This window comes from Podospora bellae-mahoneyi, chromosome 2 (genome assembly GCF_035222275.1).
Source record: "Podospora bellae-mahoneyi strain CBS 112042 chromosome 2, whole genome shotgun sequence".
Lineage (NCBI taxonomy): Eukaryota > Fungi > Ascomycota > Sordariomycetes > Sordariales > Podosporaceae > Podospora > Podospora bellae-mahoneyi.
In genome coordinates this window covers 3,436,694-3,461,886 of record NC_085881.1, presented here as the reverse complement: position 1 = coordinate 3,461,886, position 25,193 = coordinate 3,436,694, and the positions used below count along the sequence as shown (strand labels likewise).

At 51.8% G+C, this 25,193-nt stretch overlaps 10 protein-coding genes and 2 non-coding genes across 12 annotated transcripts; 6 read left to right on the top strand and 6 right to left on the bottom strand.

The window, feature by feature from the left end:
• Nucleotides 1–956: 956 nt before the first annotated feature.
• On the top strand, nucleotides 957–1,472 carry QC761_209350 (uncharacterized protein; the record flags this gene model as incomplete). The annotated part of the gene is made up of 1 exon (XM_062876675.1): nucleotides 957–1,472. One exon carries the CDS (start codon nucleotides 957–959, stop codon nucleotides 1,470–1,472), a length of 516 nt encoding a protein of 171 aa, XP_062735293.1.
• Nucleotides 1,473–1,628: 156 nt separating this feature from the next.
• Nucleotides 1,629–4,532, bottom strand: QC761_209340 (uncharacterized protein). The gene is made up of 3 exons (XM_062876674.1): nucleotides 2,769–4,532; nucleotides 2,434–2,707; nucleotides 1,629–2,375 (listed from the first exon to the last, which is right to left on the bottom strand). Exons 1-3 carry the CDS (start codon nucleotides 2,833–2,835, stop codon nucleotides 1,718–1,720), a joined length of 999 nt encoding a protein of 332 aa, XP_062735292.1. The 5' UTR covers nucleotides 2,836–4,532; the 3' UTR covers nucleotides 1,629–1,717.
• A 417-nt stretch (nucleotides 4,533–4,949) lies between these two features.
• QC761_209330 (uncharacterized protein) lies at nucleotides 4,950–8,024 on the top strand. The gene is made up of 3 exons (XM_062876673.1): nucleotides 4,950–5,302; nucleotides 5,437–5,853; nucleotides 5,903–8,024. The coding sequence occupies exons 1-3, from the start codon at nucleotides 5,068–5,070 to the stop codon at nucleotides 7,864–7,866; spliced, it is 2,616 nt and encodes an 871-aa protein (XP_062735291.1). The 5' UTR covers nucleotides 4,950–5,067; the 3' UTR covers nucleotides 7,867–8,024.
• A 941-nt stretch (nucleotides 8,025–8,965) lies between these two features.
• On the bottom strand, nucleotides 8,966–9,583 carry QC761_209325 (uncharacterized protein; the record flags this gene model as incomplete). Its single annotated transcript, XM_062876672.1, has 1 exon — nucleotides 8,966–9,583. One exon carries the CDS (start codon nucleotides 9,581–9,583, stop codon nucleotides 8,966–8,968), a length of 618 nt encoding a protein of 205 aa, XP_062735290.1.
• A 965-nt stretch (nucleotides 9,584–10,548) lies between these two features.
• On the top strand, nucleotides 10,549–12,273 carry QC761_209320 (uncharacterized protein; the record flags this gene model as incomplete). The annotated part of the gene is made up of 1 exon (XM_062876671.1): nucleotides 10,549–12,273. The coding sequence occupies one exon, from the start codon at nucleotides 10,549–10,551 to the stop codon at nucleotides 12,271–12,273; it is 1,725 nt and encodes a 574-aa protein (XP_062735289.1).
• Nucleotides 12,274–12,771: 498 nt separating this feature from the next.
• Nucleotides 12,772–12,845, bottom strand: QC761_0041510. Its single transcript has one exon. It is a non-coding gene; the product is annotated as a tRNA-Val (tRNA).
• A 2,405-nt stretch (nucleotides 12,846–15,250) lies between these two features.
• Nucleotides 15,251–16,865, top strand: QC761_209315 (uncharacterized protein). The gene is made up of 2 exons (XM_062876670.1): nucleotides 15,251–15,822; nucleotides 15,887–16,865. The coding sequence occupies exons 1-2, from the start codon at nucleotides 15,675–15,677 to the stop codon at nucleotides 16,357–16,359; spliced, it is 621 nt and encodes a 206-aa protein (XP_062735288.1). The 5' UTR covers nucleotides 15,251–15,674; the 3' UTR covers nucleotides 16,360–16,865.
• A 487-nt stretch (nucleotides 16,866–17,352) lies between these two features.
• STE24 (zinc metalloprotease) lies at nucleotides 17,353–19,267 on the bottom strand (the record flags this gene model as incomplete). Its single annotated transcript, XM_062876669.1, has 3 exons — nucleotides 17,353–18,208; nucleotides 18,262–19,191; nucleotides 19,253–19,267. The coding sequence occupies 3 exons, from the start codon at nucleotides 19,265–19,267 to the stop codon at nucleotides 17,768–17,770; spliced, it is 1,386 nt and encodes a 461-aa protein (XP_062735287.1). The 3' UTR covers nucleotides 17,353–17,767.
• Nucleotides 17,363–17,434, bottom strand: QC761_0041490. The gene has a single exon. It is a non-coding gene; the product is annotated as a tRNA-Glu (tRNA).
• Nucleotides 19,268–19,836: 569 nt separating the features above from the next.
• QC761_209300 (uncharacterized protein) lies at nucleotides 19,837–22,174 on the bottom strand (the record flags this gene model as incomplete). Its single annotated transcript, XM_062876668.1, has 4 exons — nucleotides 20,228–22,174; nucleotides 20,163–20,175; nucleotides 19,978–20,108; nucleotides 19,837–19,920 (listed from the first exon to the last, which is right to left on the bottom strand). The coding sequence occupies exons 1-4, from the start codon at nucleotides 20,261–20,263 to the stop codon at nucleotides 19,837–19,839; spliced, it is 264 nt and encodes an 87-aa protein (XP_062735285.1). The 5' UTR covers nucleotides 20,264–22,174.
• Nucleotides 20,561–21,662, top strand: RPL38 (60S ribosomal protein L38). The gene is made up of 4 exons (XM_062876667.1): nucleotides 20,561–20,702; nucleotides 20,788–20,821; nucleotides 20,910–21,032; nucleotides 21,102–21,662. Exons 1-4 carry the CDS (start codon nucleotides 20,673–20,675, stop codon nucleotides 21,149–21,151), a joined length of 237 nt encoding a protein of 78 aa, XP_062735286.1. The 5' UTR covers nucleotides 20,561–20,672; the 3' UTR covers nucleotides 21,152–21,662.
• Nucleotides 22,175–22,405: 231 nt separating the features above from the next.
• Nucleotides 22,406–25,189, top strand: ERG12 (Mevalonate kinase). The gene is made up of 2 exons (XM_062876666.1): nucleotides 22,406–23,269; nucleotides 23,332–25,189. The coding sequence occupies exons 1-2, from the start codon at nucleotides 22,979–22,981 to the stop codon at nucleotides 24,625–24,627; spliced, it is 1,587 nt and encodes a 528-aa protein (XP_062735284.1). The 5' UTR covers nucleotides 22,406–22,978; the 3' UTR covers nucleotides 24,628–25,189.
• Nucleotides 25,190–25,193: the final 4 nt, after the last annotated feature.

Sequence of the window (25,193 nt, the reverse complement as noted above, 5' to 3'; positions counted from 1 at the left end):
CTGGCGGCTATGTACCGGGACTCGACCGATGAAGGGTACATCAATATTGAGACCATCGCTGACCGGGAGGACCTCCAGTTCGAGGAGCGAATGGCCCGCTTGAGAGAGGAGGTGGTCGAGCTCGCCGACAGTGGTGGTGATGAAGGTGGTCGACTCGACTTTGAAGCTCTGTGGAAATTATTCTTCGACCGGCCGTGGTGGCATCGCGTGTGGGTCGTTCAGGAGGTTGTGCTCGCCAAGGCGGCGATGGTTCTCTGTGGGAATGAATTCGTGCTCTGGAAGACGTCAAAGACATCTGGTTTGTCTTGCTGGCGGTGTCCCACCGAGTACTGCGCGTCGGGGACGACAAATATTCTAACCTCGCCAATGCCGTGAACATCATCATCGGGATCTTTGGCCATCTCGAGGCGGCGAGTACGAATTACGAGGCCAGCCTGATCAATGCCTAGGAGCGAGGCGTAGAAGAGGCCGGACTTTCCCTTTTCGAGGCTCTGGAGGTGACCTTCCAGTCCAACACGGTTGCCGCTACCGACGAGAGGGACATGATATACGGCATCCTGGGGATGGTGCAACCCGAGGATCGCTGCAAAATCCCGGTTTATTACTCAAGCACCAACACCATGGAAAGAGTGTCTTTCGACGTGAGCAAGGTCTTGCTGATGAAGTACGGCCTAAACATTTTAAGCAGCTACCAACGGCTTTTCAGCGTCAAGCATCACCCTGCTGCGATCCCATCATGGGTCATTGACCGGACATCTGAGTTCCGCACCGCCCTTGCAGTCAAAGACGAGGATCGGCATCCTATAAACAACCTATATCACGCCACCAAGGGGACGAGTTGGGAGGAATGATCAGCAAGATCCGAAATCGGTCAGGCTTCGTATGGGGAGCCGCGCATTTCTCTTCCCGGGCGGATAGTTGGCCGAGTTGCCAACGTTGGGAAGACCTTGGTCGACATGACCGTCCAGAAGCATTCGGCAGAGTGGTACGCAGTTGTGACACAATGGCTGTTTAAACTCATCGATATGCTCGAGACGTACCGAGCTTCTCTCGCAGGTAACTCGGAATTCCTAACCTCCACTCTTGAGAACGTCTGGCAGGTTCCCCCTCTCGACTCTGACGTGGACGGGACGGCCCGAGCGGACGATGGCCTTTGGGGAGAAGTATTTCTCACCGGGTTTGAAACCTTGACATTGACAGGCAAGAAACAGTTTTGGTCCGATGTAGATGACGAGGAGCAAACAGAGCTACCCAATGACCTATTCATGTATCTCGGTGCTTGCAAGGTCCAAAGACAGCGTTCGTTTGTTGACAGCACGGGAAGGCCGGGGACCACGCTGCAGGACGTCCAGGTTGGTGACCAAGTTGTGATATTCCCCGGTGCGCATGTGCCGTTTGTTATCAGACTTGTGACGCAGAAGGGAGGAGATTTTGTGCATCATATGGTTGGGCAGCTTACGTTTACAGTGTAATGGACGGCGAGGCGATGGAGATGATTCGGAGTTTCAAGATATATGGCTGGCATAGATATCCCGAGACGGACCACCACATATTTGATCACCCCACATTAAACCATCCATCGTCACACAGCATGAAACATGGCACCCAGACCCAAGGACCCGGTTCAGTTCCCCGAGACTGCAAATCTTCCAATATTATCATGATTCATATCTAAGATCATAGGGTATTATACACGCACTCCCTCGCCACCAGATATTTACGCCTCACCACTCAGCTCCAAGTTCTTGGCCAACACCTTGTCCTCCTTCACCCACTCGTTCACAATCTTCGCAAGCTCCGCATCACTGATGGGCGTGCTACGGGCCTTGAAAGGCTGTTCCGTGGGTGCACAGCCGGTGAACCTCTGGAAATACCAGCCATGCACATCCATGTTGAAGTCTCCCGTCCCACCATTGCACTGGATGTTGGCATGCCCCTCGCAGACCTGGACCTCATCGAGAGTCACAACACCATCGGCTCCCTCATCAAACCAGTACTCAGGGCTGGTGTGTCTGTAGTTAAAGATGATGGGTGGGAGACGGGCAATCGGGTCGTTGGCGTGGGTGAGGCGGTACTCGCTACCAGCCCCAGCAGTGACGAACTTGGCAAACGCATTGTTTCCCACGCGGGGAGAGCCAAAGGTGATGAGATCAACGGGGATCTTGAGGCTCCTGCGGATGTCGGCAGCGGCGATGGTGCCGACGGCGGCGCCGAGGGAGTAACCGGTGACGGTGACCTTGAAGGTCGGGTGGGCCTGTCTGGCGGCGGTGACCGCGGCCATGGCACGGCTCTTGACTTCGGCCCAGGAGGAGAGGAAGCCGGTGTGGACGAGGCAGCCAAAGGCGTAGTCGCAAGGGGCTTGGACAAAGATGAAGCTGCTTGGGTGTTAGATGATCTGATGTTGGTACACAGAGACAAGTGGGTAAGACGTACTCTGCCACCCAGTTTCTGATGGAAACGGTGCCCCTGAAGGTCAAGACAATCTCCTTGGCTACGGGGTCAACAGAGACAAAGCCTCGAGTATCCAAAATGGTGCCGGTGAAGGAAGGTGAGTGGACGGTAACATTGCGCGATGTCAGGGTGTTGCACTGGCCCTCAAGACAGGCGACCTGGGTGCCGGCAGGCTGGCCCTCGGTCATGCAAAACGCAGCAGCCTGATACTCGGCAAAGACTTTGAACCTAGCCAGCTCAGCTGCGGTGGGAACACCTATCAGGAGTTGGTCAGGACAGCTCACTGAATTGTATGTGTGGATGCATGATTGACTCACTCCGCTTCTGGGGCACCGCAAGGGCAAGGGCAGCCACGGATAGGCTGGTAAACAGGGAGGCCTTCATGATGCTTGGAAACTAAAGGAAGGTTGATAGGGCCAAGAATACAAAAGAGAGACAGAGGCCTGGGATGGTTGGGACGAATATCTGGGGTAATACCACGATGCGCCCTGCTGTTATATAATATTCATACAACAACAATGCCAACCCTCCCGTGCAGGGGGAAAACATCCTGAGAAAGGGGGGATGTCTCATTGCCCCCCACAAGGGTTCGCATCACGCAAGGGGGTTAGAATAAGCACAAGATAGCCGAGTAAGACTAGCGATAAGTTCAGGAACGGTGGTGATCAATATCCGTCTTTCTGCCCCGCCGTGCTCACCGAAAAGGGAGGGCAACGCCGGCTACAGGCTAGAATCGGTGGTGGGGAGATGGCCGTTGGAACCGTGGAACTTCTTATCCAGGTGAGCCCCCTACCAAATCACGATATGGCAAGCGGAGAACAAGAGGATTTGTAATCGATAGTATTGATAGTTTTCTCCAGAATATCCATGCACATGTCCCATGAAGGAATATTCGACGGCGATCATGGAGGAAAACAGGCGAGATGCCGTGAACCACGAATGAGCCATGATCGGGAACGTGTTACGCTGCGACCCAGGTTAGCATTGAGGACTGGCCGCGGGAATGGAAATCGCCAAGGAACTGGAAGGCAAGAAGAATGGTTGAAGAACAAATTAATTTCTGCGTACCCGCGTCCACCTGCACGCGATATGTGGGCTGTGCCATGCTCCCCGTGTGGTTTCATGCCCTGAATAGCGTCATGGCGACCGTGCGCACTGAAGATATTCAGGAACCGATAGGGCGCTTAAACGGCGACGGCTCGCTGAGCCCAGGCCTTGTTGCCGCACAGACCGTCCGTCTTGCGTTACATGGGATGGTTGGCGACTCCGGCGAGGCGATAACAGACGACGAGGTGCTTTCCAAAAGACAACTGCCAAAACAAAAGACAAGAGAAGGAGTTGCAGCGAGAGTTGTTGGCTCTTGTTTGACGAGTTCCTGTAAGGAATAGTTCCATCTTCTAGGGGGGGGGCGTGTGGGGAAAGGTTTCCGGCAAGAGCCAAGACCCCGCCGAAGACATCGCTTGGAGAGAAAAGGACAGGAAGAAACACCTGCCATTCTGCGCCCCGTGTTCTTGGGAGCATCTTCACACATCTTCACCCCAAACCACGCCAAAACATCCCAAAGAAACAGATCAAGTCATGCGGACCCTCAGACACACAGACCTACCTGGCCAAGCATCGCTTACCACAGCCGACTGCTTCGGGAGAATTCACTTGCTCGACGGATTAATCCGCCTCGACGTTGCATCGCGCCCATCCGAACAATCTGAATCGTCTCTGGCTCACCTTGGTACCCCACGATGCGCGGACCGTGGGACATGGTGATGTACGCGGGAGCATATCAACAAGAAGCACATGCTTATGATCTGATCACCCACCTGGAGTTTCTGGCCGGGGCTCTTCCCCAAACCTGCCTTGTTGGACCTGCAGATGGCAACCACCTGATCTGGGGATGCGACTCTCCCGCCTTTAACGGGCCTTTGGACGACGTCACTCCCGCAGGATGGCGGGCCGGGCAAGGTTCCCCGCCCCAGTCTTGCTTCAGTTCAGCTACCTCTCCCATACTTCATGCTGCCTGACGTTACCCTACGATGCCGGTGAGGGTGGAAAATGAGTGCCCAAGACAATATTTCAGCAAAGAGGGATGTTCAGGAACCGATTATGCAGGCCTCGAAAAGGATGTGATCATCAATGTGATGCCTGCTGCTAGCTGCTCCTATGAGACTGATCTCTGGGTCGTGATGGCTACGCGGACGAATGAGAGTGCTCCAACGCGTCGACGATTCCCTGATCGAGAGAAAGACGGTCACACCGTAATCTCAAAGCGGTTTATGCCCGCTTGTATTGACCATCATTATTTGGTTCAGCCTCCACCATGCTGCAGAGTGTGTCCTTGGGTGCCATGTGTTTGTGGCGCCCAATACCCCCATCTTGGACGACTGACCTTGGGAAAGGTAACGTCAAAGAGGAGTCGTCCGAGACATGAAGTGCATTAATAACCACCAGGTCGGGGGACGCGCCGGCCAGCTTGCTCTGTTTTGCCAACCCCGCAAGCTTGCATCTGTCGTTTCGGTTCAAGCCTCCTAGGTTCAGATCCCAGAACCCGGAGGTTGGAATACGTGCGCCGTCTGTGCTCGATATCCCGTCGGGAGGGCTTCACCGGCGCAGATACTCAACATGGCATACCGCTCATTAGTCTTGGGCGCCTTCGCCTCCACCTCTCTTGCCGCCAGCGTCGTGACGCCTCGAGATCCTGTTCCGCCTGGATTCGTCGCTGCCCCATACTATCCAGCGCCTCATGGAGGATGGGTCGCTTCGTGGGAAGAGGCTTACAGCAAGGCCGAAGCCTTGGTCTCGCAGATGACCTTGGCTGAAAAGACCAACATCACCTCAGGCATTGGCATCTTTATGGGTGAGTTATTAACCAGACATGGCTTATATAAAAGCACAAGAGACTGACTGACATGTGAATAGGGTCAGTGCCACCACCCTAATGAGACGTTTTTCTGATTTTGACTAATACATGATATGCTAGTCCATGCGTAGGAAATACTGGAAGCGCAGAAAGATTGGGGTTCCCGCGCATGTGTCTTCAGGACTCTGCGTTGGGTGTGTCGTCGGCTGACAACGTCACTGCGTTCCCTGCTGGCATCACCACTGGTGCAACGTTTGACAAGAAGCTGATCTATGCTCGTGGTGTTGCTATTGGTGAAGAGCATCGCGGCAAGGGCACAAATGTCTATCTGGGTCCTTCCGTAGGCCCTCTTGGGCGGAAGCCTTTGGGTGGCCGCAACTGGGAGGGCTTTGGATCTGACCCAGTTCTTCAAGCCAAGGCTGCTGCCCTGACGATCAAGGGCGTTCAGGAACAGGGCATCATTGCTACTATCAAGCATCTGATCGGCAACGAGCAGGAGATGTATAGAATGTACAACCCCTTCCAGCCTGGATATAGCGCCAATATTGGTGAGTGGAGTCTTGCTCTTTGACGGATTAAAAGGCTGACTCCCAGCAGATGATCGGACTCTGCATGAGCTCTACCTGTGGCCCTTTGCCGAATCCGTCCATGCCGGTGTTGGGTCGGCAATGACAGCTTACAATGCTGTAAACGGGTCTGCTTGCTCTCAGCACAGCTATCTCATCAACGGTATTTTGAAGGATGAGCTTGGATTCCAGGGCTTCGTCATGTCTGACTGGCTGTCCCACATCTCCGGAGTCGACTCCGCGCTGGCAGGTCTCGACATGAACATGCCAGGTGACACCAACATTCCCCTATTTGGTTTCAGCAACTGGCACTATGAGCTCAGCAGATCGGTTCTCAACGGGTCTGTGCCTCTTGACAGACTGAACGACATGGTCACCAGAATCGTCGCGACATGGTACAAGTTCGGTCAGGATAGGGACCACCCAAGGCCTAACTTCTCGTCAAACACCCGTGACCGTGACGGTCTGCTTTATCCTGCAGCTCTCTTCTCCCCCAAGGGTCAGGTAAACTGGTTTGTCAATGTTCAGGCTGATCATTATTTGATCGCCAGAGAGGTCGCCCAGGATGCCATCACTCTTCTCAAGAACAATGGGAGCTTCCTTCCCCTGACGACTTCGCAGTCTCTCCATGTCTTCGGTACTGCTGCCCAGGTCAACCCCGATGGGCCCAACGCTTGCATGAACCGCGCCTGCAACAAAGGAACACTTGGCATGGGCTGGGGTTCTGGTGTTGCCGATTATCCTTACTTAGATGACCCGATCTCGGCTATCAGGAAGCGGGTTCCCGACGTCAAGTTCTTCAACACCGACAGCTTCCCTTGGTTCCACCCTACACCGTCGCCCGATGACGTTGCCATCGTGTTCATCACCTCCGATGCTGGAGAGAACTCGTTCACTGTTGAGGGCAACAACGGTGATCGCAACAGTGCCAAGCTGGCTGCGTGGCATAACGGTGACGAGCTGGTCAGAAAGACTGCCGAGAAGTACAACAACGTTATTGTGGTAGCTCAAACCGTCGGCCCTCTCGATCTCGAATCCTGGATCGACAACCCTCGCGTCAAGGGCGTCCTGTTTCAGCACCTTCCCGGTCAAGAAGCGGGCGAGTCGTTGGCCAACATTCTCTTTGGTGATGTCTCCCCCAGCGGTCACCTTCCCTACTCCATCACCAAGCGCGCCAACGACTTCCCCGACAGCATCGCCAACCTCCGGGGCTTTACCTTTGGTCAGGTCCAGGACACGTACAGCGAGGGCCTCTACATTGACTACCGCTGGCTCAACAAGGAGAAGATCAAGCCACGCTTTGCTTTTGGCCACGGTCTCAGCTACACCAACTTCTCGTATGATGCCACCATCGAGTCTATCACTCCACTGTCTCTGGTTCCTCCTCCCCGTGCCCCCAAGGGCTCAACGCCGGTGTACTCGACCGAAATCCCCCCGGCCTTGGAGGCGTACTGGCCGGAAGGGTTCAACAGGATCTGGCGGTACCTCTACTCCTGGCTCGACAAGAACGACGCGGATAACGCCTACGCTATTGGTATCGCCGGGGTGAAGAAGTATAACTATCCCGCTGGGTACAGCACCGCCCAGAAGCCCGGTCCCGCAGCCGGTGGCGGGGAGGGGGGTAACCCTGCGCTTTGGGATATTGCTTTCCGTGTCCCAGTTACGGTCAAGAACACTGGGGATACGTTCTCGGGACGGGCTTCGGTGCAGGCTTATGTTCAGTATCCTGAGGGGATCCCGTATGATACGCCTGTTGTGCAGCTGAGGGACTTTGAGAAGACGAGGGTTTTGGCTCCGGGGGAGGAGGAGACGGTGACGGTTGAGCTGACGAGGAAGGACTTGAGCGTGTGGGACACGGAGCTGCAGAACTGGGTTGTGCCGGGGGTTGGGGGGAAGAGGTATACGGTTTGGATTGGGGAGGCGAGCGATAGGTTGTTTACGGCTTGTTATACGGATACGGGGGTTTGTGAGGGGGGGAGGGTGCCGCCTGTTTAAGTGGGAGTGAGAGGAGGTGGATATTTTTGTGCTGTGGGCGGGAACTAAGCATAGTATGATTTTACGAACTATTTGCATACTTGCATAATTCTACCCGCTAGAAAACCTCTTTCCGTAAGGTATCTTACCTATATACCTATCCACACGCATATGCACTTTGCAAACTCCATCGCCAGACCAGGTTGAGAATGGGTGTCCTGAAATACAGGTCGCAATATCCTTGATCTCATAGACTTCTTGTTTTGACTTCACCGAGATATTGTTTCAGCACATGGTTGTGTTGTCAAGTGGGTAGGGAAAAGAGTCTAGTAGGGCAAAAGTCATGATAGCACCCATTGCACATATAGCGAGACACAAAGATTTTATCGGAAATGAAAAGTTCTCTGAAGCGTGGTTCAAACTTTGAAATAGGCCTTTCGGCAGATGTCTATTTGTGAGGAGTTTTGATGATGGAATTGTTTCTATTTGAGGGTGATGTTCTTTTTCTTTTTCTTTTTTTCTCTCTTTTTTTTCTCTCTTTTTCTTTCTCTCTTTTTTTCTCTTTCTCTTCACCTTTCTCCCTTTTCCTTTCTCTTATCTGTCTCTCACTCTGTCACTAGTACTTGTGTGACTGTTTCTAAGGCCTTTAGGAATCTCCCGAAATGTTTGATAATATGAAAGTTAAGAAATAAAGAAGTATGTTCACAGTGTACGGATTCCTTGTACTGTACCTGAAGCAAAATAAGAACTGAGGGGTACGTTCTAGTATCCAAAGCGAAGGCTCATCTCAGTCACTAAATCCAGAAACGTGGTGTTGCACAAAAGTCCAGTGAATGTTGGAAGAGGGCCTAAGAGCGCCCCTGATATGCAGATATCTATCCATATATTTAGGAGTATCCAGTAAGCTACCTAATCTAACTAACCCAACCTGTATGGTGCCAGCCATTATAATCCCGCCACTACCAGACTCGTATCCAGAACCATACTACCATCCCGTCTATCCCAAATTCAAAAAAGCAAAAACAAAATGCTACCGCCCAACTCCAAAGACTGCCACCCATTTCTCGCCACTGCTTCGTTAAGCCATTACCACTGCCAAGGTAGGAGGATAACAAGCTGCTTATCTGTGCTCCTGCTCAAACCGAACCTTGTACCGTTCGCAGTAGGCAATATTCAGCGCCCGCGCCACAACCGGGCACTTGGGCTGCTTCTCGCCAACCGTGCACAGCGCGATGCTCTCGCCTTGGGCAGGCGAGGTCTTATGGCGACCCCAGACGGCCAGCTTCATGCGGCTGTGGGCGTTGTCGCGATCCGGGGTGACGTATTGGAGGTTCCTGCTGACGAGGCCCTTGGAGTGCGGTGATGTCTCGAAGAGGAACTCGGCGCCATCCTCGGCATGGAGCCGCAGGTTGGTGTTGAGGTTGGTGCCCCCCGTAGTAGCGTGGAACCAGGCGGGGGCGGCGCGGGCGCCGTTCATCATCTCCCTGTGCTTGCTCCCCCGGGGGATGGTAGACAAGAAGATGACGCCGCCTTTGGTGGAGGGGAGGAAGAGGGCGGCGACGAGGCAGGACTCCCCGTGGGTGTAGGCGCCGGGTTGGGCCTGGACCCACCTCCAGTGGTCTTCGGCGACCTTGAGGAGGTCGGTCCACATGATGTCGCGGTAGTCCGTCTTGGAGACGATGATCTTGGTCCAGGTGGCGTTGCTGCCGCTGTCGTGTCTGGTCATCGAGTAGGCCATATTGAAAGAAAGGAGGGGTGGGATTATTGATGGAAAAAAGTAGTGTTTAGAGAGTGAGGGTGATGGCTTCTCGTTTAGCGATGGGAGCGGAAAATGATAATGAGAACCTGTTGACGAAGATCGTTGATTCTCGGCTAGCGAGAATGATGATGAGAGAGGAATTGACAAAGAAGATGCTGTGTTGAGTGAGTAGTGATGAGGATAGAAGCTGTGATATGCAGTTTGCCTCTTGAGTTCTTATACTGCTGAACGCGCGGTACTTGAGTTGGGAATATCTTCATGTTAGACCTTGGTAGTTGTTTTTAGACCTGGACCCTCAAACACTAGCTCATAACGAACGGGTTGGACGGCGGCGTAAGGCCATTGCCGCAGACATGAAAGTGGCCATCAGGCCGTCTCGTCACGAGAGTATCTAATACAGCACCTAGATTACGAATCGATAGCGGCAGCCAGACGATGTGAGACATTATCCTGCCTTTGTGCGGTGCCTGAGTTGGCCGAGCAGGTCTGGGGCTGAATCTAGCAAGCAGAGTTACTAGGGCGTATGTTACATACGATGCGGTCGCTGAAGCTCGATATGTCTATTTGTAGACGTTGATGAAACTCAACGTATCCACCGCATCCCACCGTAACGTTGGTGTTGACGTCGCGGCCCACCGACCCTGAACACGATGCCGGATTCCGCAATACGGGCGAAAGACATAGGTGCACGCTTGAGGCACCTGAGGTCGCTTACTGGCTCAGTAGTCGCTACCTTACCTTGCCCCACCTTTAGCACTGCCATCAGTGGCTCAACTGTAGACCCCTGGCAACCCAAAACCAATGACAACTCTTTGCCGCCTGCGCCAGCTAGGCTAGGTACACTTTCCTCCCAACCCCTCCCTTTCTTCATATTCTGACCGTCCCTTACCTGAGCCTACACCGGACCGCTTTCGCATACCAACCAACAGCAATATTATTACAGCATGGAGTGCACTCCCCCGTTTTTGCGACTGTCTCCGGACATACGCCGTCAGATCTATGAATGGGTTGGTTTGGCAGACTATCACCCGCACTTTTTCAGGTTGAACGGCCAGGAAACAGAATTCTTTGGCTTATTGATTTCCTGCAAAATCATCTACCAGGAAGCATCTACTTTGCTGTACTCGAGGAACAGGTTCATCATCCGCTACACCAGCCCTCACTCCCTTGCGCCTTTGAGATCTCTTACATCCCGGTCCTTGGCGTCTTTAACCTCACTCAGGGTCATTCTGAATGAGGCTTCGTGCCATCAACCTGAAGACGGCAACCACTCATACTGCTGCCATTTGCTACGTGTATACCCTTACGATGGCCAGACCTACTGCTCCCACGCCCATGGCGGCCTGCATCAAGCCCCGGCCACTCTTTCGGTCTCATCTACGAAGGATATGCTTGCCGAGTGGACGGACGCGGCTACCTACATGTCGGCTCATGTCAACCCCCGAGCTCTGGAAATAAAGCTCGTTTGTGACGTTCAGGAAGACGATGTCGAGGCAGCTCAACTGGCAGTGGTGCCCCTAAAGCTCCTATCGCCATTGGCCAACTGCCACGTTCGACTCTGCCGGAAGACAAACAGCCAGCTTCAACAGATTGCCGATGCCGCCGTCAAACACGCTCGTGGCATCAGCCAGACGGCACCCGATGCGCTCACTAAGCCGTGCCTGTCCTCTTCGACGGCGCCATTAGCCAGTCACTTGCTCAAGCTTCCACAAGAGCTTCGTCTCCGCATACTCGAGTATACTGACCTCGTTACCCCGTGGAACGAGGTCACATGGAGTAGGCAAGGTCGAACATCCAGGAAATATTCCTTGTGCCGCGTCGGGTGCGAGTACGGCGCATCGTGTCCTCCTGAAGTACACAACGGATGCCAGTTCGTCGAATGCTGGACCATTGGTTGCTTCTGCCGTCTTCAGCATTCCGCCGCTTCGGATTCTTGCCGGTGCTGGGCGGCCCCAACCGACTTGTTTCTCATCTGCCGCACCCTCTACCTCGACGCCCAGGTGGTTTTCTTCTCACAGAACCGCTTCGTCGTGCACGACTACGACTCCTCCTCCCCATCGGACGTGCCAAACCACGAGGAGCTGTCGCCTCGCCAGTACCCGTTCGATCGCTTCGCAGTGAGCGAGTTTCTCCGCGACGTCGTTCCCCAGGGTTGCCTCGACATGCTCCGCTCTCTCGAAGTAGTCTTCCCACCGTATAACTGGGAAGTCTGGCCTCAGGACGACTCGCCCGCACAGAAGGACTGGCTCGCTACCGTCGATTGGGCCAAGGACAAGCTCAACCTGCGCGGGCTGACGCTCCGCGTAGTGATGGCCGATGTGAGCGACTGGGGCGCGCCGGACGACCGGGTTGACATGACGGCGGAGCAGGACCGCGCCATTATAGAAGCATACCATCGTATCATCACACCCCTTCGACTCTGGGGTCAGCCGAACTCCTCCTCTCACGCGGTTTTGGCCAGGTTTTGCGCCAACTTGGTCGAACCAAGCAAACACACTTACTCGATTGAGGACCCATTTTGGGAGGAGGAGAGGTCGAGGGTGTTTGAAGATCAGTTGAAGGAGAAGGTTGAGCGGTTGGTGAGGGGAGATGAGCTGTGGGAGGAACAGTCTGGTCTTCCGGAGCCTCCTAGAGGGCTTTGGAAGTATGCGTTTCGCAGGGATGCTTAGGCAGCTAGCTGGATACAAGGCCTTGCATTTGTTGCTTGATCACGAAGCACACGAGTGCTTGGATCATTTCCAGGATTGGGCAGAATTCTGGGATTCGTGTGCCGTTCAGCTCGACTTCGCTGGGTAGAAAGGGTCTTGGTGGACATAACGAGATTTGAGGCACCGCTGGCAAGGGAATTATTTCACCAAACAACAGCAGAAAGGTTCTGTAGGCGGCATGATAATTTACCTAGTCATATAATAAAAACGCCCTAGGATGCAACGATAAATTTTTGTGTCCTTAAACCTAGTGAGGCCACTGGGATAAGCTAGACAGCAATGCAAATAGTTCTGCGCCTAGCTTTATTGTGTTACTGTTTGGCAGGTTGTGGGAATTGGGATTCGCGGGCTTCAGGGGCTCCGTGGCTCAAAACTGAAGTATCTTGGTAACCTCCAACATCGAGTTTAGTTTAACGTATGTATACACTATTTTCTCACACAGGCAGCATCAAAGTATGAGGTTTCGTGGTGTAGTTGGTTATCACGTCAGTCTAACACACTGAAGGTCTCCAGTTCGAGCCTGGACGAAATCAAAAGCTTGATATTTTGCTTGTCCCCCACCTTCCCAGCAGGCATCATTATTTTTTTGAACACCAGCGCCCTTCCAGCCTCCACTAAGATAGAATGTACTGTGTAGTGACAGCGGATATGTAGGAGAGGTACAGCATATTGCTCATGCTATCAGGACCATGTAAATCTTGTACGTATGGAGAGGTTGACCAGCGCAAAAACACCATCCCGTGCTACACCAAGCGTGTAATCCCATCCTTTAACCTCCTTATCCGGGAAGTGTTATAATACATCAGACCCTCGACATGACACTCTCCTATTAACTTATAATAATAGTCTCGTTCATTGAGTTGCTGCTCATCACCCTGGCGTTGCTGTTACTGTCCAGCCTGTCCGTTTCTTCTCCCGGGTTGATGTCGAGGACTTCGTGCTCAAAGGGGGAGAACTACTGGTTAGCTGTAGTTTTGGGGAGCGTAGCTCCGGCTTTTAATAGGGGTAATCTGGTGTTGCTCACCACCTAATGTTGGCGTGATGACCGCCATCATTTCGATCGATGTCCCCAGTTGCGCCGCTGTGATGAATGAACCGCCAGCCAACGCTTTCCATCTCCGGCCCAAGTCTCTCCAAGTCAAATTGTTGTGAGATGACAATCAAGCTCAGACAAAAAATAGGATCGGCCAATGTCAGCATCTTTGTCTTATCAAGACTCAACAATGGACTCACAGGATGTAAATATCTGCGCCGGAAAAGCCGCCACCCAATAATTCTAACCTGGATCAACCACCGCCATTCCCATCGCTACTCCCTGCACTGCTTTCGCTATTACCAAGTCGTTAAATGACCTTGACAGTCCCTTCCCAGCGGTGCGAGCGAGAAGAGAAAGAGTCTAGATAAGAATATAATTCGGGGGCTGGTGATGGACAAAATAGCGGAGGGGAGAAGGAGGGGGCTGATTGAATAGTGGCTAGAAAAGGAGGTTTTGGGCGATGGAGAGGGAGGTGTTCAGCAGGCCGGCTGTGAAGGAGATTAGAAATATTGTGGTTGTGAGGTAAATTATCCGGAGGAGGGATCGGGAATACAAGAGAAGGGTCGAATGTAGTGGGAAATGGTTAGGAAGAGCACGGTAGGGGGAAGTGCGGAAATTGATGGTGTTTTAGCTGCGCTGGGAAAAGAAGAATCAGTAACGGGTGCAAAATGGAGATTACGAGCACTCCATGAGGGCGACGAGTTGCGAGACTGTTCGGTAGACATGGTGGCGGTTGATGCGAGAGTAAGCAGAGCGACCCTCGCTGACAGGATGGACTGTCCAGACTATGGTTATACATACCACCTCTCGCAACCAACTTCCAACAACTGCCTACGCACTCATTTGGTAACTGGAATGGTCAAATGGTTCAGCGGGTAAGACGTAGGCAGCCCGGATCAGGCAACGAACAATGCCCCTTGGAAACAAGGCTCTGTGGACACCTGAATTCGGTTCCTCAGCGAGGCTCTGTCTTTCGAGATGGCCTTCAAGGAATTCGACCCCCCCTTCGACCGCCCCCCCATTACGAAGAAAACCCTACCGAGGGTTTCGTAGCTGGTCGCCTCTACGGAGTTTGGCCAGCGAGCTTTTGCCTTTTTTTCTCTTTTTTTCTCGCAAGGCTCAGGTCAATCGCCTCTTAATACGTTAGATACAACAGCCAAACACAACATGGACTGCTTGCTCATCTCGCGTGTAAGGTGAGATCTGGATGTTGTTCCTGAGTAGGGAATCTTCCGCCAGGTGATGTAAAGACAATAGGGTAGGTTTGCTGTGCCGTTTGAAGGCAGGAGAATAGATCGGTTAGTTTGTCGTATTGGATCAAGATGGGGATGATTGGTATGCATCGCCAACACGTCTGTCTTGTCCAATTAGATATCGAAAAAGACCTACCACAACGTTTGCATATCAGGAAGAGTGACATATTATATGTTGATCATCAAATTGCCGTGTGCGATGAACTCTGTAATTCTTTATGCTTTCGTGAGGGTGTTGTAGGGATTGGTCGGGCGAACTATAAAAGACGATGGGATATTTAGAGGAGCTGAAATGACAGTTGATTCGACATGGATACATTGTTCAAAGTCTTATAATAGTTGTTTGCAGTACTGAATCGTTGCTTGCAGTACTGAGTTGAAAACGGTGGTGATAACGACGGGCCCAAAGAAATATCGGCAGTCATTAGGTTTGAAAGGCAGCTCAACACGGCCGGAGATCAGTTTGCTCCTGCCGTTTATTTTCACCAGACACCTGCTCCTGCCGAATGGCCATGACTGCAGCAAGCAGTTCCTTCCCTGACTTCCGGCGATTGCCCTCTTGATTTGATTTTCAAACTGACTGACTCACACCTTCCCCAACTTCATCACTTCAAAAGCACAACCTCCCAACCATTACTCAACCTTCAAACCTCTTCCTAGCATCAACTCGCAACCCCGGTATTCAAGAAAAGGAATTCAGCGTGGCGAGTGTTGAGCCCCAAACCAGCGAAGAGGATGTCGACTGGCTCAGGGGTTGCTGAGCCGATGAGGAATGGTTCATTGAAGAAGTCATCAAACCCTACACCCGGCCAAATATCAAGCTGGTTGATGTCGACGTCCCTTTCCTACGCATAGTAGAAGATATATTCGAACTGCAAGGCGCTCAAGTGGATTTCAAACCTCAGCTCTCCACCCCTGACACCACGTTCTTCGATGTAAAACGGCTTTTTCGGCTGCTTTCAGCCCCAAACCCTCCACGAGGTGAAGATGTTTTCTGAGTCCAGAAACTGGATGAGCGATACAACCTGGTTAAAAAGGTTTAAGCCCGGCTCTCTCTCTTTTGCGCCGAGCCGATGGAGCTCGATGACGAGGCGTTTGCTGCTATGTTGGCCGTCACCCTACTGGCTACGCTGAACAAGTTGGCGAAAGAGACAATGTCAGATGAGGAGGTACTTAAATGGTGTGGCAGACTACGGGCAATCAGGCCCTTGATCCAAATGTGTAGGTTGAGGTGGAGTAGAAACAGTATTAACATACAGTCACTAATAGTCAATGCTGCCTCTAGCTTTTGAAGGACTAGAAGCTCTCGAGGACTATGAGACGGATCATCCGCCCTGTAGCAGCACCGAAAACACGTGTCTAATTAAGGGGACGGTATCAGAGATGTACCGCACTGAGATCGGTCACATCGTTTCTCCTCTAGTCAACCGTGACCTTGGGAAGACCAAGGAATTTCTCCAGTGCTTGGAGCAAACATGGCCTTTGCTCTTTGATTTCGCCATCGACATCAACTCCAGCAAGGATCTTTTTCGCCCTTCTGGCTCATCAGAAGTCGAAGAGAAATTTATCCACAATGAAAGCTGGAATCAGATCTGCCTGGGTCTCACTGTCAAAAGACTATGGAGGCACGCCCGCTTCGGCCTCAAATATCTTAATCCTGACAGCAAAGCATTCGACAAGGAGGGGTCGAAAACCCAGCTCCAGCTTCATTGGATCAACACGAGCTATTTCTCTCTCGAAGATAGTCCACTGCTGTGAGACATGACCAAGAAGATATTGCTAACCGCTGCAAATGCTTAGTCAAACCAAGACAAGGCGTCGAGTTGAATCACCCACAATTAGGGAAGCTTTTTCTCACACCGATATCGACTGGAACTGTGATCAAAATCCCGGAGGTTGCAGATTATGACACCAAAATGAAGATGCGGCTCGCTTTTGACATTGTTTGGGTAGCGTATCGGGTTGCGGCTCTGGCCGGGACTGATGCGCAGCTTACGCGCGAGTGGTGGGAGGCAGTGCTGGTAAAACATGTTGACGATTCGGAAGAGGGTAGAATGCGTATATGGAGATGGGTCAAGATGAAGTATAGGGGGCAAGGCTGACGATGGAGGTACGGACCAGCTTTCGAATAGAAATGACTGTAAGATGTTGACCATCTTGGATTATGAGGCAAGGAAATAAGACATCTTGTAAGTAACAAATTGGTGTAAAATCACACAAACAATGTACTGGTATCTGGGGCCAGATAAGAGAACTTATTCGAGATGCTGGGCAGCTGTACCTATATCCGTAGTATCTCTTGTAGTTGGACTATCTTTACCACCCTGTCAGTGCTTGCTTAAACTTTATTTTGGCCTGTGACAAGTTTGCCGTTACGAATCATCATCGTCTTGAATGAGCGTTGATCAGATGATGTTACCAATGAGTGATGATCCCCCGAAACTGAAGTTGTTTCCGGATGCCTGTACCATTTTCGCTTTATATCACAGACTTCTTGCCAATTGTGTCTGCCATTCCCTTCTTCCCCAGGAGTGACATTTTACAGTAGGACTGCACCTTCCTAACCCCGTTCCATGTTACCCGCCCTTCTGCTTCCTTCCTGCCCACCTTCCTGCCCACCTGCCATCCTTCCTGCCCTTCTTCCTACCCAATTCCTCCCCATCTCCCTCCATCCTTCCTCCACACATCCCTCATGCCTTACAAACATCCCCTCCGTCAGCACCTTCCAACAAACAGCAAACAGCTCCATGACCGGGCAACAACCCCTCTGGTGTATCGGTTAACATAGCGGATTCTCATTCCGTTGCGCTGGGTTCGACTCCCAGGAGGGGTGGTTTCTTTTTATCTGATTCGAATTCTACTTTATCCAGAACACTTACTTGTAATGGGAGGCTGTGTAGGATGTAAGTCATGGTGTTGTATGGGGGTTGGTATAGGTAGGGTTAGGGTTGTTGAGATAAAAAACGCTGGTGAGTGTTGGCTCTTTGTGCTACAGAATGCTGCCATCTCTGCTCACAACTCGTGAACAGACTGAACCAGAAACGTCAGATCACTCTTCCCTGTATCATCTTTCTACTTAAATATCAATGAATCACGACGCACAAATATCAATCCTCTATAATGGATTACCGTCCACCTCTTCCTGCTAATTTTCTTATTTACCCTCTCAAAGCTCATCCCTCCCAGTGGTAACAGCCGTGTCCTCCTTCTTCTCCTCCCCAACCGTCTCCTTAACAACCACCTTCTCCGTAGGCTGCCAGTTCAACGCCTTCAACCTCTCCGAAAGGATAGGATGAGAGAAGTGATAGGCGGCAAAAGCCCAATCAGCGTCCATGGTGCTCAAGTTCTGGATCTGCAGCTTAATGAGAGAAGAAGCCAGCTCAGCATTGTACCCCAGATTGTTGGCAAAGGCGTCGGCTTGGAACTCGAAGCGGCGGCTGAGGATGTTCATGAGGAACTTGATGACATTGTCGGCGGGGCCGAGGATGTCGCTGAAGAGGAGGAAGCCGACGATGATGGGGTGCTGGGCGTGGAAGCCAAAATCTGCGTAGAGGGAGTTGTTGTTTACGAAGACGGAGAAGAGGGCAAAGATGTAGAAGAAGTGAGCCTGGTTGGAGGATTAATACAGTGGTGCGAGGAGTGACGAGGTGAGAGACATACCTGAGAAATACCAAACAGCTTGGTGGTGTGGCCCAAGCTCCAGTGACCAAGTTCGTGGGCGAGAACAGCAACAACCTCCTCGGTCTCGCTCTTCTCAATCAAAGTGTCGTAGATAACAATGTGCTTCTTCCAGGGGAGACCAAAAAAATAGGCGTTGCTGTGAGCGCTGCGCTTGCTGCCATCGATGACGTGGAGTTCGTGAAGGGGGAACTTGAGCTTCTTGGCGAGGTCCTCAACGTCGGTCTTGAGCTTGCCTTCCTCCAGGGGAGAAAGTTTGTTGAACAGTGGCAGGATAGCAATGGGGTAAATCGTAATCATGAAGACCTGAAGACCAGCGCCGAACATCCAGAGGTAATAGAAGAACTGGCTGCCAGTCTTCTTAATGATGGCGAGGAAACCGGCAAGAATGGGAGGAGTCAAAACCACAGCCAACAGGTTGGACTTGATCATATCCGTGACGAAGAGCTTCGGGGTCTGCTTGTTGAATCCAAACTTCTCCTCCAGAACAAATGTCTGGTAGATGTTGGACGGGAGCGAGACGACTTGGTGGATGAAGATGAAGGCCAGAATGAACACGATAGATTGTGAGATTTCGCCGGTGAACCGAGTGGGTGCGAAGCGAAGGAGTAGGTTGCCAGACCATGACCAGAGCTTGGGGAGAATATCGAAGTGGTAGAATGCGAAGTTTTGGATTTGACCGTAGAGACCGTTGATCAGAGAGAACTTGGCCTTGGCGCGTCCATAGGCCTGGCTCTTGTCGAAAACCTCTTGTGTGACTTCATGCTGGAGAACGGCGGGGGGCTTGGTCTTGGTCAAGACACGATACTGGCGAATACCGAGGACACCTTCGAACAGGAATTGGGCAACAGAGAACCCGATAATTAGCTTCTTCCAGGGGAATAGCGGACGGTCGAGGAACCGCGCGAGGCGCTACAGTTGGATCCATGTTAGCTGGGAAGGATTGAACGGGAAGAATGCGCTTAGTGCATACCTGTAGAATATCCATCGTCGCGGAGAGGCTGCGACAATAAGAGCTGTCGCAGACTCGGGAGACGATTTAACGAGGGACGGATTGAGGGGTTGTAAGATGGACAAAGTCCTTTGCTGCCTTGTCGTTCCCGTCAGAGAACAAACTGTCCTTGTAGCGCATGCGCCCCTTGCTGCAGGAGCGTCAGTAATCCGCCAAGCTAGGCTTACCTCATAGCTGATTGTGAACTCTGATTGGCTATAAATCTCCGATGGCCCTACTGCAACGCTAACATCCCAGATTGCATGTTTTGGTCGGATGAAACCTTACACACCCAGGTTGCTATTGTTCTTTGCTTGGTCACTTATCCCATATCTTTTGTTAGTACCTTAATTAATGACTGGGGATATCTCTTTCCTGTGAGGCCGACAGCCGCCAATTGAGGGTTCAGGAAGCAGTTTTGATGAAATATGTTGGAGCATTGGCGTCTTCTTTAGCCATGAATTAAAAGCATGTCGCCGTTGCCTACAACAAGATAAGTCCATGTCCCTTTCAATGCAATATCAATTCTCTTTATGTACGTATGAAGGAGTAGGACTGCCTCCCATTCACTGCCTTGGAATCCTCATGTTTGCTTTAACCCTCTCCAACAGTTGCTCCCTCGTGTCTGAGTCTTGAGGGTGAAGATTTCGCTGTTGGCTGGTCAGCATCGATGAAGACAGAACAGTGCTCCCAACAACACAACATACAGCGGCGAGCCATCTCCGGAGGTCTTCTTTAGACCATTCCTCTGGATTACCAGTTGGGTCTGGGCTTGTGGGGAACATGTCTCCTCCCCAGATCGCCCATACGGCAACACCCGTCACCAGACCTGTGAAAGCTGTTCATGTGTTAATGAAAGCTGATTTTCCTTGCCGGGGTCTTAGTATGTTACCTAGGAAAGCATTCTATGATATGTAGTCAGTGAAATGTTACCAAAGCTTGAAGCATACAACTTACCCGTGATCTCATTGCATGATCGAGTGGCGTTGGCATCTTGGCTTACACTGACGCTCAGTCCTTGACAAACAGTGTTGTGAAAACTCTGGCTTTTGGATATTGATAAAGAAGTCCGGCAAAGAACCTCGAGAGCAACTAGCAGGAAAAATGAACCAAAGTAAATAAGTCCTTCGATAAGAACAGGTGTTGTCGTCGTCAACGCTCTTACCTTGGCCACCGACAGCTAGCGCCACAAAGCGGGACACGTCACCCAGCCACAGTCAGGGCGCTATGACCTCCTCAAGGACCCCTGGCGATGGCTTGGGCGTCGAATGTGCAGGAGCCCCACCCAAAGCGAGCCAATTCGGAGAAACCCACACAAACTGAATAATTTTGAGAAATCCCCTCCAACCCCGACTTTGAACTTCCGTAGACCGTTTACAGGAGACTCATCACAGCCGTCAAAATGCCTCAGGAAATCGGAGATATCAAGCAGGTGTGTAAATCACGGCCTGGCCAGTTTTTTGGGCTGAATCAAAAAACCGACAAAAGCATTTTTGACTGACATTTTGTGTTTTTAGTTCATCGAGATCTGCCGCCGGTCGGACGCCTCCTGTACGTAACCTACCGACTCGAAAACTAGGAAATGAAGGAAGAAAGGCAATGAAGAGATGGGAACTGACTCGACTTTTTATGGATACAGCCGCGCGGATCAAGAAGAACAAGTCTCAGATCAAGTTCAAGGTCCGCTGCCAGAGACACCTCTACACCTTGGTTCTCAAGGACTCCGACAAGGCCGAGAAGCTCAAGCAGAGCTTGCCTCCCAGTATGTTCCTCGACGAATAGCCGCATTATATCTGGAAGAAAGCATGGAACTGACTAGACGACACTGCAGCCCTCGTCATCACTGACATTCCTAAGAGAAACAAGAAGGTCCAGGCTTAAATTCTGACGACTGTCTCCTGAAAACAACAATGGAAGCATGGTCTAGAGTTTGAGCTCTGCCGGGGCGGGGTTGGTGGCGTTGGCATGACGGAGGAATTCGACTTTTGTGCTGGGTCCAGGCTTCAAGTCTGCGACTCGATGAATACGGCGTCTCGGGAAATAAGCGATACGATTTAGGAACGAACGTGGGAGTTAACCTCGTCTTTTGTCTTGTTGAAAGGCAGGAAAGGGGTTCTCTTCAAAACAATGGATTACGTCCGGCTGCCAACGCTATACAAAACAAATCAAGACAAAAAAACACCTGTACTGGTCTGGTCCCTTGTCTTCGGCGTGATTATGTGAATTTGGGCTGGGTTAGCATCGACAAAGTGTTGCTCCATCTGATCGAATCCACTGCGTAACTGAGGCTTAGATTGATGCAGCAGCAGCAACCAAATGGCTTTGGGCGTCAACTGTGTGATATTGGACCACCACCAAGCCTTGTGGCTTTGGAGGTTGTGATCGGCGTTCCATGATCACCCATTCCATTACATGATGGTAATTGCTAATTATGCCAGGTTGCTGAAGTGCAATGGTTTCCACGAAACTCATCTGCAGTGAATTGATCTCAAACTGCATGACGTGTTACCATGTCCGGACACGTCCGATCCCCGAGTTCGGGTGATGTCCGCATGGGGTAGCCGATTTAACGGTGTCACCACTCCCGTCAATCGGGCTCACTCCCCGCACCGAGTCCCGCGAGACCTCCATGTCATAGCCCCACACCTCCGATATGCCCCTTTGTAAGCGGATCGCGGACACATCATGCGTCCCCCTCCATCGCTAAATTGGGACAGAACCGAGAATATTGCCATGCCTGACGGCGGCGGGCGACGCAATCTTGGTTAACCGCAGCAGAGGCACGTTGTCATCATCGGCGTGCCCTGGCACAGGCGTCACGGGACCACTCGAGATTTTTCGTGGGGGAAATTGCACGCCTTTGCGCATTCGAAACACGCTGACAAAGAGTTGGGTTCGAGACCGTTGACACCGCTGTCAGGTAATAATTTTAACGGAGCTCAAAGCTTTCATTATAGCGTGGCCCCCCTGACTGTCACCCAGTTCGTTGGAAATGCATGCTGGTGCCCAATCAGGAGCTTCGAGAAAGCCAAGTGTTACCCAATGGGCTCATCAAGCAGTCACCCCCCTGTTGCGAACCGTCGTGCATCGTGGCTAAGCAGTGCCGCGTCCAATGTGCAATGTCCATCCGTCATATTTTCCTGCTTCTCCCCCTTCCGTGATCTGTACCACCACACCTCGTACCTTTCTCACCCTTTTCTCCTCTTTTTGTTATCTTGTCGGGAGTTGAGGTGAGAGATAATAAACAAGCCGACTGTGACCAGCTTCTCCCCAGATTAATAGCCATCAACCCCACCCTCGCCTATACTGCTCCTCTTTCCCTTTCTTTCGCGTCCGCTTTCTCTCAATCATCGCTATTTTATTGGTAGTCAGTCCAGCAAAGCCAAACGTCAGGAACCAACTTCGCCCTCATCGTGCAGCTATATCTCGGCGAGTAATAGCACTTATACGCCGGAGATCATTTCTAGTCAAAGACACCGGACCGAAGTCAGTTGCGAAAAACTCGGCAATCGAGCCCATCTACTTGACTAGCGAAGCAATCAACTTGCGCCGCTCGAGACTCCTTTGTTCCTAGATCGCATCACCCCTCCAAGCCATTGACGGCCGACTAGCTAAACATTGTTCTCGGCTCACACGCAGAGAAACCTTTGTGTCTCACCGAGGCCGTAGTTACACGACAGGTGGAATTCTGGTCAGTCACAACAAGCCATGACGCAGGCCATTGCGAACGGCCGGAACGGCCAGAACGGCTACCACGTGGACACCGAACCCGAAAGTTCTAGCATCAGTGCCAGCAGCAGCAACGCCAGCGAATACGGCGTCGAAGGCACAAACGGGATCACCAACGGCACAGGAAACCTCACGCTCAACGGGAATGGGAACGGGAATATCAGAGATCGTATGCAACGCAAAAAGTCCAGCCCAATGATGCCTAGTTTTATGGTTTCGGCGCCGGGAAAGGTGATTGTGTTTGGTGAACATGCGGTTGTGCACGGCAAGGTAAGAAGCAAGCGCTTGGAGTTGATGGAATGCGACGAAACTGACGTGGGCGCATCTTGCAGGCGGCGATCGCGGCTTCAATCGCTTTGCGCTCCTACCTCCTCGTAACATCGCTCTCCAAGTCGAGAAAGACTGTCACACTCAAGTTCCCAGATATCGACTTTGACCACTCGTGGAGGATTGACGAACTGCCCTGGGCCATCTTCCAGCAGCCGTCGAAAAAGAAGTACTACTACAGTCTCGTCACCGAAATCGACCAGGAGCTCGTCGCCGCCATCCAGCCATACCTCGCCGATGTCTCGCCGGATAAGCCGACGGATGTTCGCAAAGTTCACCAGAACTCGGCCGGTTCTTTCTTGTACATGTTCTTGTCCCTTGGATCACAGTCGTTCCCCGCCTGCCAGTACACATTGCGCTCCACGATTCCAATAGGCGCAGGACTCGGAAGCAGCGCCACTATTGCTGTGTGTCTCTCGGCAGCCCTGTTGCTTCAGCTTAGGACACTTTCTGGGCCCCATCCGGATCAACCGCCTGATGAGGCCCGCATGCAGATTGAGCGCATCAACCGATGGGCGTACGTCTACGAGATGTTCATCCACGGCAACCCCTCCGGTGTGGACAACACCGTCTCCACACAGGGCAAGGCCGTCATGTTCCAGAGAACGGATTACAGCAAGGCACCTGATGTAAAACCACTTTGGGATTTCCCCGAGTTGCCACTCCTTCTGGTCGACACCAGGACGCCGAAATCCACGGCGCATGAGGTGGCCAAGGTGGGGAGGTTGAAGGACACGCACCCGAAGCTTGTTGGCAGCATTCTTGATGCCATTGACAAGGTCACGCAAACATCGGCTGAGCTCATTGCCGAGGACGATTTCTCTACGGAGAAGGAGGACAGCCTTCGCCGTGTGGGCGAGCTGATGAACATCAACCACGGTTTGCTGGTCTCACTTGGCGTCTCACACCCCAGACTCGAACGTGTCCGCGAGCTGGTAGACCACCAAGGGATAGGCTGGACGAAACTAACCGGTGCCGGTGGTGGTGGTTGCTCGATTACTCTCCTAAAACCCGGGGTTCCTAGAGAGAAACTCGCTAGGTTGGAGGAGCAGCTTGACGAGGAGGGCTACCAAAGATTTGAGACTACGCTTGGTGGTGACGGCGTGGGTGTTTTGTGGCCTGCGGTTCTAAAAAACGGCACGGTGGAGGATGAGGAGGGTGGTATGGAGATTGATCAGGAAAAGTTCCTCAATGCGCAGGGGAATGATGGTGTGGAGAGGCTGGTGGGTGTGCATGGTGGCATGCCTGGGGAGAGGGAAGGGTGGAAGTTTTGGAGAGTGGAAAGTAACCCGGATATCTAGAAGGGGCTTGTCATACATGCGTATGGGCGTATTATTCGATTCATTCACCATATGGCCGGTTTTTTTTCTCTTTTCGCTTGCGTAAGGCTTTTAATGCGACTTTCTATTATTATTTTGGACTAGAGAGGATTTCTTGAGGTGGTGATTAACATGGGCCATGGGCAGCAGGGAGGGAAGGCAGGCAGGCGGGTATAGGGGTTAATGATTCTGTGGAAAAAAAAAAGAGGGGGGGGGCTTCAAAAGAAGTGGACTATTGTGTAATGGTGATACTTTTGCTCGGTTCTGTACTGATATACTTGTGGCTGTTATCACTTTTGGTTCAGGATTTGGATGGATGATTTATTAGAACATTTCTACCTTGCGGTACCATTTACTACCTCTGGATATTTTACCTCTGGTTTTCGAGCATCTTACGTAGTAATTGTTGAATCAAGGCAAGAGAAAGCCGCAAGCAGCCGGGATGATGGAAGAGAAAATAAAGAAATTGATTTGTGTTTTGTTGTTGACTTGAGTTGGCTCTCTTACAATTGTTGTCTTTGACATTGGGTTAGGATTGTTGTCATGCT

What these genes read in the sequence shown, in the direction of transcription:
- QC761_209315 (XM_062876670.1), top strand. Translation starts at nt 15,675, where the DNA reads ATGGAGCTCGATGACGAGGCGTTTGCTGCTATGTTGGCCGTCACCCTA. An exon ending in CAGGCCCTTGATCCAAATGT is followed by an intron (nt 15,823 to 15,886) that starts GTAGGTTGAGGT and finishes TGCTGCCTCTAG; the next exon opens with CTTTTGAAGGACTAGAAGCT.
- QC761_209340 (XM_062876674.1), bottom strand. Translation starts at nt 2,835, where the DNA reads ATGAAGGCCTCCCTGTTTACCAGCCTATCCGTGGCTGCCCTTGCCCTT. An exon ending in TGCGGTGCCCCAGAAGCGGA is followed by an intron (nt 2,708 to 2,768) that starts GTGAGTCAATCA and finishes AACTCCTGATAG; the next exon opens with GTGTTCCCACCGCAGCTGAG. An exon ending in ATCAGAAACTGGGTGGCAGA is followed by an intron (nt 2,376 to 2,433) that starts GTACGTCTTACC and finishes ACACCCAAGCAG; the next exon opens with CTTCATCTTTGTCCAAGCCC.
- RPL38 (XM_062876667.1), top strand. Translation starts at nt 20,673, where the DNA reads ATGCCTCAGGAAATCGGAGATATCAAGCAG. An exon ending in AAATCGGAGATATCAAGCAG is followed by an intron (nt 20,703 to 20,787) that starts GTGTGTAAATCA and finishes TTGTGTTTTTAG; the next exon opens with TTCATCGAGATCTGCCGCCG. An exon ending in CCGCCGGTCGGACGCCTCCT is followed by an intron (nt 20,822 to 20,909) that starts GTACGTAACCTA and finishes TTATGGATACAG; the next exon opens with CCGCGCGGATCAAGAAGAAC.
- ERG12 (XM_062876666.1), top strand. Translation starts at nt 22,979, where the DNA reads ATGACGCAGGCCATTGCGAACGGCCGGAACGGCCAGAACGGCTACCAC. An exon ending in ATGCGGTTGTGCACGGCAAG is followed by an intron (nt 23,270 to 23,331) that starts GTAAGAAGCAAG and finishes CGCATCTTGCAG; the next exon opens with GCGGCGATCGCGGCTTCAAT.
- QC761_209330 (XM_062876673.1), top strand. Translation starts at nt 5,068, where the DNA reads ATGGCATACCGCTCATTAGTCTTGGGCGCCTTCGCCTCCACCTCTCTT. An exon ending in AGGCATTGGCATCTTTATGG is followed by an intron (nt 5,303 to 5,436) that starts GTGAGTTATTAA and finishes GTCCATGCGTAG; the next exon opens with GAAATACTGGAAGCGCAGAA. An exon ending in TGGATATAGCGCCAATATTG is followed by an intron (nt 5,854 to 5,902) that starts GTGAGTGGAGTC and finishes GACTCCCAGCAG; the next exon opens with ATGATCGGACTCTGCATGAG.